Genomic DNA, 14,396 nt, shown 5'->3' with positions numbered 1-14,396 from the left:
AAGATTCCACTCATACATCACATTCAAATTAAGAAAGTAATGATGAGCGCAGGTTACCAGATAAATATGTTAAAATAATATCCGATAATCTACGCTCCCCAAGGTGGAAAATATCACATTCAGGGACAGCAGCAACGATTTCATTGAGAAGTCGAATAGCTCTTGGAATAGGAGCCATTCGAAAAAGAACTGTGCGAGCAGCAGGTACAACCATCAAATGATGATGTCTACCACACACATAATTATTAGGGACATAAAGTCCCAACTGTTCCAGCAACAACGGGCATGACGTATTACCACGCAATAGCTGGAGAACGAAACGAATTAACGAGAAGTTCCTCCGAAGTTCAAAATGTAATCAGTGATCGATTCGAATCAGTCAAAATCTCGAGTTCGAATTTTCGCATGATCACAAAACATCATCTATTGTTACCACGTACATAGAAAAAGTAAAGATTCAATGCCATATGTACATATGTACGAGTATGTGTCAAAATTAAGAGCTGAATATATCAAACGAATTAAATATTCGTTGGTTTTTCCGTGCAAATCTACGGTTTTCACTATAAAACCAACAACTTAAGCATCCCATTTTAATATCTAGCTAATCTGTAATGTCACTATAACGAAATCTATATACATATGTATATATACATATGTACATATAAATTTTATTTTATTTCATTTCATTTTATTGTTACAAATCAATACACACTCGCCATTACAGATTTGCTCCAATGCGACGGGTGTACGTTAATGAAATACATAAACAATCAGAAATCAGAAATACAGTAATACATACATATACAATCAGAATATATAAAATATAACAATTAATCAGAAATAATAATCATAGTGACATCTATGGATTTCAGATTACTGTGTATAATTAATACAAATTATACACAGGCAGATTTTTGTGACAACAGGATTAGATTTTTTTAATACCAATTTTCAGGAACCGTTTCAGCAATGATCAGATAAAATTGGCAAACTCTGATAGAGAAACGATCGATTTGGAGTCACAAAACCCCCAAATCTAACCAGCAGTGGCGAGGACACGAACCTATGACCTCAGTGATGCTAAATATATACGCTATCACTAAGCCAAACTGCTGGAAATGAATTTCTATTTGTCTGTGTCTCGAATAGGCTCCTAAACCACTGGACCGATTACGATGGAACTTTCAGGATTTGTTTTATGCATGTTCGGAAAGATTACTGTGAAAAAAAATCGTCCAAAAACGGGAACGGAAACGGGAAAAACGGGAATGAGTGTCATTGCAACACAATAATTTCAAATGTTTTCGCATCGCGACCTGCGTTGTTAGGGTAAAATAAACAAACAATTGAATAATTTCAAATGTTTTCACTGCTTGCATTTTTCCGACAGAAGGGAACGGGAATTGTATGCGTTATTGTGGCATTGCAGCGCATGCCGGGTTCAGTTAGTTGTAAATAAATTAATAAATATGTACTCATAGGCAGTTTTGGGTCCGGAATCAATAGGCAAAATTCCCGAGCAACGCCAGGTTGGTTTTTTTGTCCAATTTTAAAAATTTATTTATTTTATTTTACATAACATAACATAACATGTAAATTATGTTCACAATACATCTTATATCTATTTTAATAGCTACTGATCTACTGATCATTTTCTTTTTTACAATTTTAATTTGATGTTGTTAGTAATCATAGTATTATATTATTATAATGTTAATGAACATCATAATAGGAAACAGAGCTCAAAAACCTATGTACAATTCTCATAAATGCTCATAATATATCTAATATATAATATTAATCAAATACTCTCTAAAGTCGACGATCTAAAGCAGATTGTGCTCAGGTAATCTGTGACAAAAAAGGTATAATATATATATATGTAAATACATACATATATACCAATTTTCATCCGTCGGCAGAATTCCCTACGGTATCGGAAAAGATTTACAGAGGATTCTATATAGAATTCAATTGTCTTTTCAGTATTGCATGACCTATTTATTTCTCGTAATAATATAAGATAAAATACCTAAATATTAATGTTATGGTAATAAAAGGTTCGCTATATTGCAGATACGCTATGTATAATACATAACTAAAATTTCACGCAATTGAGAATGTAGAAGGCGTTCACTTTTGTAATAAATAAAACATTTAGTAAATACATATTGTACATACATACATATATATACATATGTAATATGTAAGCAAAAAGGTGTTTGACGTTTCTCCCAGAATGTTTTCATTGTACCATTGACGTTTTTTCGGCTTTTTCTTATGTCTCGATGTACAAATTATCTTGATAGGTAATTCAGATACGCATTAAGGAATAATCCCGGGAAATTCCCGGCTTCCCAGTGATCAAATCTGGTGTCGCTCTCAGAGCCCTGTTTAGATACAGACTATCCAGCATTAGATTTGAATAGGATTTTAGATACTTTTGTTTCTGTCATATCGATAGATCAGTACCTTTTATCAGTACCAGTTATCAATTTCAATCAATATTTGAAGAAAAACTATTTTTATAAATGGTCATTGTTTTATTAAAATGGTCATTATCTAGACATAACATGTATTATAAGTGGTTGATACTTAACTTTCTATTTTTAATGCAATGTATTTTTGTGCTATATAATTAAAAATATTATGCACAACTTGATTTTTAATCTACATACACAACCTACTCTGACTAAGAAAAAACTTAGCCTGACTGTGAGGAAGTCAACGATTTTATTTACTCAGTTGCTTTGACTTCAATAGAAGGAGGATGCCAATCAGAAATCCGCAGAAGAATGGAAATGGTGAAATCGGCGATAATCCTTCGAACAAAGATATGGAAGAACCGTTCTACAATGAAGAAGACGAAAATCTGTCTGGTGCGATCTTTGGTGATCCCCTTGGCACACTGGAAGCTGAGACATGGACACTGGAAGAGAGAGAAAGGGACATGCCTTTGAAATATGGTACTAGAGACGGATTTTGGGTATCCCATTGAGTCTTCGTCCTCAATAATCTGGGAGTTTCAGAGAGAGGATTCTTTTCTACTTTGGCCATGTTTCCAGGATTAATGTGGAGAGTCTCGAGAAGCTGGTAGTCACCAGAAGCTAGTAGTCTCCCACAATATGGTCAGATCAAATCAAAGAACTGACGGGATCGTCCCTAAACACTACATTTAGAGTCAGTCCACAACGGGTGACCTGATGGATGACTGTTGCGCGACCAGATCAAATGTAAGCATGGAGCATGCCACACCGGGAAACTCACTGTTTGGCCAAAAAATAAAGTCGGTCGACCAGCGAAATCAGTTGAACACTCTTATTAGTAAGTGGATTATTGGTCACTTTTGGTTGCCCGAGTTGAGAGACCAAGAGTAACCTCGAGCTACACTTGGGACCGGAAAGAGTGAAGGCGATCGTCCACCGAATCAAAGATGACAAGAAATGACCAAAACGGTCGGCATTGAGCAAAATGAGAAAGAAGAAAAATAACCTGTTTAAAATGAAAAAAAATGATAGTATGATAATCCACCACTTACTTACGAACAACAATAAAAATGTATTTAAAAAAATTATAATAAACATAAACTAACCTAGTCTAAGCGATATTTACTTTTATTTTATACAGGTATACACCAATTTTTATCCACACGACATATATTTTCAACATTGTACATTAGTATTATTCAAGGAAAATTAAAAACAATTCAATCGTCAAACATTACAATAATCATCAAGACATCTATGGACAAAATTTTGCAGCATTTTTAAATATCAACAAATTTTGAGATGTTATAAATTAAAATTTTGCGAGAAATATGACAGGAGTACCAATTTTTTGGAACCGTTTCCAATGAAATCAGATAAATTTGCAAACTCTGAAAGAAAGTGATCGACCTTGGAGTCACATATCCGAGGTCTGGCCAGCAACAAAGCCAGGTATAAAACCCGTGACCACACAATCGAAAGTTATACGTTTCTGGTTGCATATATGGATAAAAACTGACCAATTTTTATTTATTTATTTATTCACATATATACCAGGAAGGCCTTACAGGTAAATCCCAATGCGCCTTCCTGGCCAATTACAAATTACAATAACAAATACAAATGCAGCATTTTTATAACAAGTCGTTGAATTGCGAGACACTGAAAAACTCGCAAATTAATGAGACATCTATGAATTGTACATAAATTTTATTGTACATCAATCAAACTTCAAATAGTGGTGACATAGTAGGTAGGAAGGATTTTTAGCCAATTTTTTTTCCGGGAACCGTTTCAACAATTAAATCAGAGAAAATTGGCAAACTCTGATAGGAAACGATCAACCTGGAGTCACAAATCCAGGTCTGACCAACAGCATACTCTGAAAAATTCATTTTTCATTCAGGGATTGAACCCGGCACCTTCTTGACGCTAAGCAGAAGCTTAACGACCGAGCTATGCTGCTGGCTATTAATATTTAAAATATTTATTCATATGAAAGAAAATGATCAAACATGTCAATTTATTTATTTCAACAAATGTACATATGTATACTATTGAATGTTTTTAAATTGAATATGTTGTCTGGGCGAAGCTGAGCACTTTGATTTAATTTGCACGATTCACACCGCACACTTGTACAGTCCTTTGGGACAATTACATACACTTCAAAAGGAAAACTGCTGAATACCATTGTGCACGACTTAACGATTGAGATGAAAGCGCTGGGAATCTACGCTTCTCAAATTTCATACATTGTTTGAAATCGTGTCACAAGGATTGTCGACATCAGATGACTTTCATAAACTGCAACACCATGCATAATTTCAGCTGAAAAGTCCATCGAAAACGACCGTGACACAGCTCGAACGCAGTATGATTAATTGATTCCGGTTCAAACTCGTTAGCCGGAATATGTGCAAAATAAATCCATAATGAAATCACGACACGTCGTTAATTAAATAAAAACGGATATACGTAAGCAACATAATTATCATTGTCGGTACATATATCTTTGAATTTTAAAAATCAATTCAAACGATTACAAATCAACATCACTAGGTATATGTATGTAGTATATACGTAACTACGATTTTCGTCGACTGTTTTGTTAAAAGGTGACGCAATATTTAAATTTAAATAATAATATCCAGAGTAAGCTTCCATACAGGCTTTGGAATTGTGTGGAATTTCCACTGTTGAAATACATACAATAGTTTTATGAGAAAAATCAATGGGAGCATCCTGTAAGCTTGGAGCATGAAAGCGACGGAAATGGGGAAAAGTTGGTAAAGAGCCGTCAGCGCCACTAAATCCTGTCCTGATTTCATCTGAGCAGGGTTGCCCAAAAGAGCGGAATTCCCAAAAATATATTTGATTGAAAAGCTTATCATATAATATAAGTAGATCTTTTTATGACCGAGACTATCTCGGTTTGTATGTATGTATCTGCTTCCGGTCGGTTTGTGGTTGGGAATGTAATATAATTGTTAATTGGAATGATTGAGAACTCACAATAGAGTGACAGTTTGCATCGGACTCATACCACAAGCTGATTGACGGTGAAGTTCAACCAGCAGTATGGACTATCGGTTAGAATGTCTTGCTAAGGTCAGTGTGGTTGTGAGTTCAAGTCACACTGGTTGCTGCTGGCCAGACCTTGGTTTGTAACCAGGTCGGTCGTTTCCTTTCAGAGTTTGCCGATGTTTCTGATTTTCATTGAAACGATTCCTGCAGAATTGGCTTTCCCTCTATTGAATTATTGTGTTATATCTCAGGTTTCTCTGAATAGATGTCTCTGTGGATGTTTTTTGTGAAAATGTTATTGATCGTATTGTATACGATGCTTATTGATCGTATTGTATACGATGTTTGCAATGTCTGAACATATATGTCATGTATGGTTTCGATTTATGTAATAATTGTGTATTAAATATGGGTAACCGTAAAAAAGTCGAAAATGTTCGTTTACCATGCATACATACATATGAAAAACGGTTAGTATATATATCAGTGACGTTCGGTAAAAGTCTCTCTCCCCCCGTCGTACATCCTCATTTAATTTTCGCGAGCAGGATACAACATGAACAAGAGGAACAGGCTTTTCCTCCCGTATCCTGCGCGCGCACATTTAACAAGGCTGTATGACAAAAAGAGAGATAATTTCACCGCATGCTACCGATATATATTATATGTATATATTGGGTCTACGTGACGAGCCAGAATGTTAAATTATAGAAAACACAAATATCGGAAGGCAAAGATCGAAAATCGAAAGATCTTAAGTCGAAAGATCAAAAAAAAAGGGTGCATGGTAAACGACACATACTCACGTACATAGTCACTTAATTTGCGCGAGCAGGGTACAACAGGAATAAGAGGAACAGGCTTTTCCTCCCGTATTCTGCGCGCGCACATTAATACGGGAGGAAAAGCCTGTTCCTCTTGTTCCTGTTGTATCCTGCTCGCGCAAATTAAATGAGTGTGTACCGTTTACCATGCACCCTTTTTTTATCTTTCGACTTAAGATCTTTCGATTTTCGATCTTTGCCTTCCGATATTTGTGTTTTCTGTAATTGAACATTCTGGCTCGTCACGGAGACCGGTATATATTATACATAGTACCGTTTACCATGCATCCTTTTTTTTTTGATCTTTTGAATTAAGATCTTTAGATTTTCGATCTTTGCCTTCCGATATTTGTTTTTTCGACCTTTTCACTTTCGGTGCCGTGAGGTAGACCCACGGCATCCTCTTGTTCCTCTTGTATCCTGCTCGTGCAAATTAAGTGAGGATATGCGACGGGGGGAGAGAGAGATTTACCGCACGCCACTGATATATGTATATACTAACCGTTTTTCATATGTATGCATGGTAAACGAACATTTTCGATTTTTTAACATTCGGTGCGGTGACGGTCACCCATTTTTAACGCATACTATTGATTTCCAATACTATTGATAGTCGCTGAAAATTTAGCAGACCTGCAAAGATCTCTAGACCGTGTACATCAAGAAAGCAATCGAAGAGGTCTGCGCATAAATCTAAAGAAGACAAAATTTATGATAGTAGATAGAATGCAAACAGACACCGGGAATCTAACCTTGGATGGAGAGGTGATAGAAAGAGTAAAAATATTCAAATACCTGGGTACCTGGCTGAATGAAGAGATGGACCCAGATGAAGATCTAAGAATCCGCATCGAGATGGCTAGAACAGCATTTGTAAAAATGAAGGCGGCGCTTACAAACAAGCATCTCAATCTTCATACGCGGTTGAGATTCGCGAAGAGCTGGACAGTATTACTACACGGATGTGAGACGTGGACTCTGAAAACCAAGATGATCAGCCGCATTGAAGCTTTTGAGATGTGGGTCTATAGGCGTATGCTGAAGATTCCGTGGACCAAAAAGATATCAAACGAAGCTGCCCTCGGCATGATGGGGAGAGGCAGGGAACTTGTTTCTGTCATCAAGCGGAGAAAGATGGAGTACCTCGGACACATGATACGGGGTCCAAAATACGAATTTCTCCGTTTGATAACCATGTGGAAAATAGAAGGAAAAAAATGGATTGGCAGGAAAAAGTTATCTTGGCTTGGAAACATGCGCATGTGGACCGATATGAGGGCCGAAGAGCTGTTCCGAGCCGCTGAAGACCGATGCGGATATATTCAAATAATCGACGAGGTGGTCGCCAACGTCCGGATGCGGACAAGGCATTAACAAGCAGAAGATTGATTTCCAAAATTAAAATAGACACAAGATTATAACATAAATAAATATCTAAAATGTATGTACCGTGGGGGTTGGGTCAACCCTACATTTTCTGAAATGGTGTGGGTGAATGAGGAAGGTGGAGGCAGGTCTGCCGTCTCCATGGAGACGACCCTCAATCTCCGGCAACAAGTAGCAGCACTCACTGTAAGTGGCACCACTAGGGTAAATCCACTCGTATTCTGTCACGGGGATTTCCACTACCCCAATCATCATTCTTTTACTTTCACCCTTAAAAGTGCAAATGTCCAATGGACGAAATCAATATATAATAAAATAGTGAATGAGCAAAATCAAGTATCCAACTTACCCTTGAAAACATTGTCGCTGCCGGAAAATCCTTTATGAATAATTTTCTAATATAAACTAAAAATATTCTTGAATCAGTAGGTATATCAGTAGGAGTTTTTTTTTTATTTATACCAGGAAGGCCTAACAGATGACCCCAAATGCGCCTTCCTGGCCAAAAACATTGTACATTTGATACATGTATATTTTACAGTGAAAGCGTATTTCAAATGAAAATATATTTTCACTAGTGAAAACATATTTTCACCAATTCAAGCAGTGAAAATGTATCAAATAATGAATTTACAACGTTTACCTCTATAAATTTAACCCTAACAACCCAACCTTAAATGAATAGGGCCAACCCTTACTTAACCTTACCTATCCTAATCCTTAAATAATACCAACCCTAACAATCTAATCTTAAATGAAGAAAAACCAACCCTGTAAAGGTTATGATTTTACTGAAACGTCAATGAAAATATATTTTCACTTGAAATATAATTGACATACAAGTATATACAAAGTAAATAAATATAAATTAACATCCACAGAGACATCTATGGTCGAATTTGTAAATTTGCAGCATTTTTTAAGCAATTCAGTAAATACATATCAATTAACATCCACAGAGACATTTATGGTCAAATTTTTAAATTTGCATCATTTTATACAATTCAGTAAAACTCAAGATTGCTGAAAACTCGAGATTTGCGAGAAAATGGTTAAGGTTGCCAATTTGTTGGGACCGTTTCAATGAAAATCAGATAAATTGGCAAATTCTGATAGGAAACGATTGACCTGGAGTCACAAATCTAAAGCCTGGCCAGCAGAAACCAGTGGGATTTGAACCCGTGACCACTTTATTCAAAGCATTATATGCTAACCAGTAGTCTATTGTGCTCGTTAAAATTTTAATGTCGCTTGAAATCTTTTTAAATTTTGTGGATTCGTGTAGGTATATTTATTTCCGGAAAAAATCGCAGTGAAAATCCACAGATAGCACTTCGGTGAATAAAAGAAATGAAAGAATGAAGACGATCCATTAAAGGAGCTTTGAACATCACAAGCCAAAAAGTAAATGAAACTTTACTGACAATAAGTTTTACTATCATTCCTATATACTTATTATTTAGCTATTTTGTCGTAATTTCAGATTTATAACGCACATTTTTACATAAAATTTCATAATATAATATCATCACATTCACTAGAACTTGTATATTTTATTAAATTTTTTTAATGATCTTGACAAAGTTTGAAATAGTCAACTTTCCAATAAACGATCTCTAGCTTTTACACGACTTCAAGAACAATATATGTAGTATAAATAATAACAAACGTTGAGCAATCTGAATAATATGATTTTTCTAAGTGGAATTTTATTTAATACTTATATAAAGACAATTTAATATATTATCTCTATTGATTCAATTCAGATTCGTGTAAATACGAGTAAATACTAGTACGAGCTTTTAGCTCGTAATTTTACCGATTTAAAATTCAGCACACTTCCAATTAACCCTTTTAAACGAAAACAAAAAATATTGTGGCCAGAGCACTATCCCAATAAACATTTTTCAATAGAAAATACTCAATATGAAATAGTATTAACAGTGGAAAAAAATCTCAAATGAAAATACGTACTTTTGACTTTTGATTTGAACTGGACTACTACTTAGAGAGATTTGAAAGCTGAAAAGTACTACAAATGAAAGATAAAATACCCGACTATAGATTCCAATATTCATTTTGAACATTAAATTACCAGATATTGAGACATCGACCGAACAACACCAAGATATAGAAAAATCCCGCGATTTAAAAAACACATATGCATATCTCCGAATCTCGAACCTATCAACATTTTTTTATTACCAGATTCGTATTCACTGGGCATAGATCTATAAGAAAAGTCATATCTTGTCTCTGAACCAAAAAAAAAGTCGTCATTTGTCGAACAGTGCTATGTGCGCGGTAGACATCATCATTTGATCGTTGTACCTCTACCCGCACAGTACTTTATCGGATGGCTCTTATTACAAGAGTTATCCGACTTCTTAATGAAATCGTTGCTGCCGTGCCATTTCCCACCTCAGTGGGCATAAGTTATCAGTGGTTATTTTAACCTATTTGTCTGGTAGCCTGCGCTTATCATTATTTTCATAATTGGATGCAGTATGAGTGGAAATTTGATCTCCTCTCTTCCATGTGCTGTATATTGGTGTTGCCTGTGAATACAAGATATTCCCTACTACATGTAGATTCTGTATATTTGATTTTTTTACTGCGTATTTTTCTTTCATTGTGTGTATTTTTTCAAGGTTTATTGTGTATTATTTTTCTTTTGTTTTTTTATCATATAATTCTGCTTTTGCTTTTATTTATTATAACGAATTTCATTGAATTGTATCATATGCTGCAAATTTGACCATAAAGGCGAAATCACACAGCGTGGTATGTGGGATGTTTATTATATACTGTAGCGTATACTAAAAGGAGCCGCCGTTATAATTGGTTTCGAGGATTATCTCCAGGCTAAAGTACAAGTCGGCTAACAATGAGATACCCCCGAATGCACTTAGCGGGGGTAGCGATAACTCGGTCGCATTCCGGTAGAGTTCTCAGAACCCACAGCGATAGCGTGGGACTAACTTCCGTGGCACATCTAGTACGTGACCATTACAATAGGTAAACAAACTGGACGTCGAAGATGCCCTGAGAGACCTTTCCTTTATAAGGAGGTACTTATGCGATATCAAGACATTCTGGACGGAGCACTGCCAGTATGTGTATCTCCTTAATCACCAATAAATGCTGTGAAACGACTTTGGCCTTTTACTTGGATCCTCCACCCACCCCTACGCAACAATACCTTGACAGTGATCGATAATCATAGATATATAATACACATAGATCCGCCCTCACGCTTTATACTGGTCTCCCTTTTGGCGCATGCACAGTTTCTCTCAGAAAACCTTTTTTTTCCCAACTTCCCCGCTAGTTAAACCTCCCGCCCCCCTCAGTTAGTGAAGACAAGATCTTCGACCGAAATCACACGTCAGGGCTAATCTAGTGTATTATACATCAATGTCGATAGCGATTTTAAGAATTATAGCCATTATTGGAGAACTTGTCTGCGTACCACATATCGCATACCACGCTGTGTGATTTCGCCCTAAATGTCTCTTTGGATGTTAATTAACATTTGTATTTGTTTTGTATAATACTCTGTTAAAATGTTTGACCATAGATGTTGTGTTTAATGTAAAAAATATATATGGGTGCATAACTGTAAAATCGAATATATAATTTCGAAAGAGACTTTGTATGTATGTATGTTTGTTTGGTTCGTACATCCGTGACGTCATCGAACAAATGAATATTCAAATAAATTTAAATAAAATAAAACTATTCGAATAAATTTAACAAAATGTTTACTATTAGATTAGCCATGTTTAAGCGGTTTATATTACAAATACCGAGCGAAGCCGGGCAAAAACACTAGTATTATATAATTTCGAAAGAGACTTTGTATGTATGTATGTACGTTTTGGTCCGTAGAATCCATGAATTTAATAAAAAAAAATTGAATATTCAAATAAATTTCAATAAAATAATACTATTCAAATAAATTTTGTAAAATGTTTACTATTAGATTAGTCATGTTTAAGCTGTTTATATTACAAATACCGAGCGAAGCTGGGTAAAACCTCTAGTAAATAAATAAATGTAACTCTGTAGTATGTATGGCAATAATGGCGCATTGGATCACTCTGTAACGCCACTGCAGTATAATAAATAAATAATATTAATATTAAAATAAAATAAATATGATACAAAAATATAAATTTCTTTTATTAAAAAAAACCATTGATCAATTTATGTTTATAATAAATACAAATTAAAATAATATAACAGTTAATAATTATGATTTTTAATATAAATAATAATGTAAAACAGATCTAGAGACTAAAATTAACTTATGTATTAACACCAAACATATCTAAACTTAAGATTGCCTTAAATTGATATAATATTGTATTCATATATGTACATACATATAGTGGCAGTTATAATTGATTTACTTCAGCAAATAAATTCAACCGGTCATCTTAAAATTAATAATCAATTCGCAATACAATCAGTATTTCATTATGCGCTATTGTAATTAGATGTGTTTCATATTTCAATTCAAAATTATACATTACAGCAAAAAGTCACATTACATGATAAAAAAAAATAAAAACAAACGTAATCAGATATATTAGTTACCGAACAACTATCTCAAACGTTTTTTTATCATGGCAAAAACTTATTCAATCGTATGGAAAATATATTAATTATTATTTCACAAATAACAGCCTTAAAATCAAATTTAAATGTCACGCAGAAAGAACATCCATAATTTCATTGCTGTATTTTCTAATATTCACCAGCAAGGGTAAAATTTTCGCATTAAAAAGCATCGGGTCAGAATTAGCCGAACAGCAAACATGTAAATTTTCCAAAGATTTTCTGAAATCTATAAGACGGGCAAACATTTCCTGATAGTTCTTAGAATTGGCGTTTACCACCGTCGTATCTTCTTCGTGAGAATCGTCCAATAAATCTTGAAGATTATTGAAAAAATCACTTTTATACAGAGAAATGTCGTTCTTTTTGATATTTTCGAAGAAGAGTTTTTTTTGATTTTCTAATTCGTTCCTTCTTCTTTCTGCAACTTCTAAATCTGTCGACAATTGTTTCATCTCAATTTTCAATCTTTCCTCGGCAGCAGTCTGTTGCAATTCAATTATTCTTAAATTATCATTTTCCGTGCTCGACTCTTTTAATGATTTCAATCTTTCAACCTAAAACAACATGGATACATTATTAGCAATAAAATTCGTTTAGCAAAACCATTTTAATAAGCTGAATATCATACTTCTCTCCGCAACTCGTAAATAAGCTTATGATGTCGATCTTCGTTTACAGTGACTTTGTTGACAATACGACGAGCTTGACAAGCGTATCGTAAAGTAGCCAAACTTTCCTCCGAAGTTGAAGTATCGAGAGACACTGTGGCCAGTATTGATGTAAAAGAATTACCTCCCAAACTCTCCTGGAAATATATTAATTATAAAAATATAATAATCGTTAGTTATGATCTCAAAAAAAAGTAGGAAAACTATACAATTTATGTACCTTCAAAAGCCAAGTAAGTACAGATTCTCTATAAGGCGCAAAATGCTTTTTATTTGCGTCCGACAAGCAATTGATAATCTTCCCCAAAGTCAGCAAAGACTTGTTGATACTGAGACCTTCTTTATAGTGGACCTGATTGACGGCCGGATGACATATTCTTTCGCTTCCTGCCAAATCCACAAGACTCACTTTCGCTCGCACCAGTGCGCTTTCGGTGTGTTTGCGCACCAATAGCTGTACGATACTGTGAGACCTGGACGAATGATCATTGTGAATGGTAGCGGCGGTAGCTCTTCTAGAATTGCCCAAATTCAACAAAAGCTTCATGCCGTCAAAGTCCTCGATATGATGCGCAGTGAGATTTTCAACGTACGGTCCGAACTCGGGATGCTCCCTGACTCTGAGAGACTTTTTTTCCGAGTCGGAGCTCGGTACGAGAAGGTCGTATATTTTTTCATTGTAAATTTCGAAGTAACTCATTTCTATTTGGCACTCTGCGTTTCCGTTGTGTACACTCTGAAGGAGCTCACAACAGAAACGCGGGATAAGTCCGGCTGAATCTCCCACATAGTAAGGATCACTGCCCATCATACTGAAGGTCTTACCTAATTAAAAAAACAAAAACACATTAAAAACATAAATTTGTCACAATTCTAGAAATATTTCAACTAGGTTTCAATAGTAGATTGTTTAGGTATTATATATGGCCTTACCAGATCCAGTCTGGCCGTATGCGAAAAGACAGGCATTGTAGCCATTGAGGACAGCTTGCAAGAGTGGTTGACCACAAGTGGCAAAGACTCCAGCCTGGGTTTCCTCAGTCCAGAAGACCCGCTCGAATGTGTAAGTGGTCCCGGGGGCACTGACCGGGTTCAGTTGACGGTCGGAGCCCGAAAAGGCAGGGGTGGAAGTGGGAGTGGAGGTGGAGGTGGAACTGGAATTGGAGTTACCCTCTGTCTGACAGGGCGAAGGTCTCACGCGGACGAACACCTGCAGAGCCCCCGACTCCGAGCGCTGCGCCCCCGAATCCCGACGCTGCGCCACCTTCGCCCCCTGAGCCTCCACACGCCGCGGACCCCACATGCTGGGGGTTCGGCTTCGGCTTCGACTTCTGGAAGTCTCTAACTAAACAGCTGACTAAACACCTGCCAAACTG

At 35.7% G+C, this 14,396-nt stretch overlaps 1 protein-coding gene across 1 annotated transcript; it reads right to left on the bottom strand.

The window, feature by feature from the left end:
• Positions 1-12,438: 12,438 nt before the first annotated feature.
• On the bottom strand, positions 12,439-14,396 carry LOC143910827 (kinesin-like protein KIF14). Its single transcript, XM_077429423.1, has 4 exons — positions 13,954-14,396; positions 13,241-13,845; positions 12,981-13,157; positions 12,439-12,906 (listed from the first exon to the last, which is right to left on the bottom strand). Exons 1-4 carry the CDS (start codon positions 14,321-14,323, stop codon positions 12,439-12,441), a joined length of 1,620 nt encoding a protein of 539 aa, XP_077285549.1. The 5' UTR covers positions 14,324-14,396.

Source organism: Arctopsyche grandis, chromosome 4 (genome assembly GCF_051622035.1).
Source record: "Arctopsyche grandis isolate Sample6627 chromosome 4, ASM5162203v2, whole genome shotgun sequence".
Taxonomy (NCBI): domain Eukaryota; kingdom Metazoa; phylum Arthropoda; class Insecta; order Trichoptera; family Hydropsychidae; genus Arctopsyche; species Arctopsyche grandis.
Note: the sequence above shows the minus strand (reverse complement) of the source record. Positions and strands in the feature narration are given on the sequence as shown.

Excerpts from the sequence above, each read along its gene's own strand:
- LOC143910827 (XM_077429423.1), bottom strand. The coding sequence starts at position 14,323 with ATGTGGGGTCCGCGGCGTGTGGAGGCTCAGGGGGCGAAGGTGGCGCAG. Across the intron at positions 13,158-13,240 it reads TACTTACTTGGCTTTTGAAG|GAGAGTTTGGGAGGTAATTC; the intron begins GTACATAAATTG and ends ATATATTTCCAG. Across the intron at positions 12,907-12,980 it reads TTTACGAGTTGCGGAGAGAA|GTTGAAAGATTGAAATCATT; the intron begins GTATGATATTCA and ends ATGTTGTTTTAG.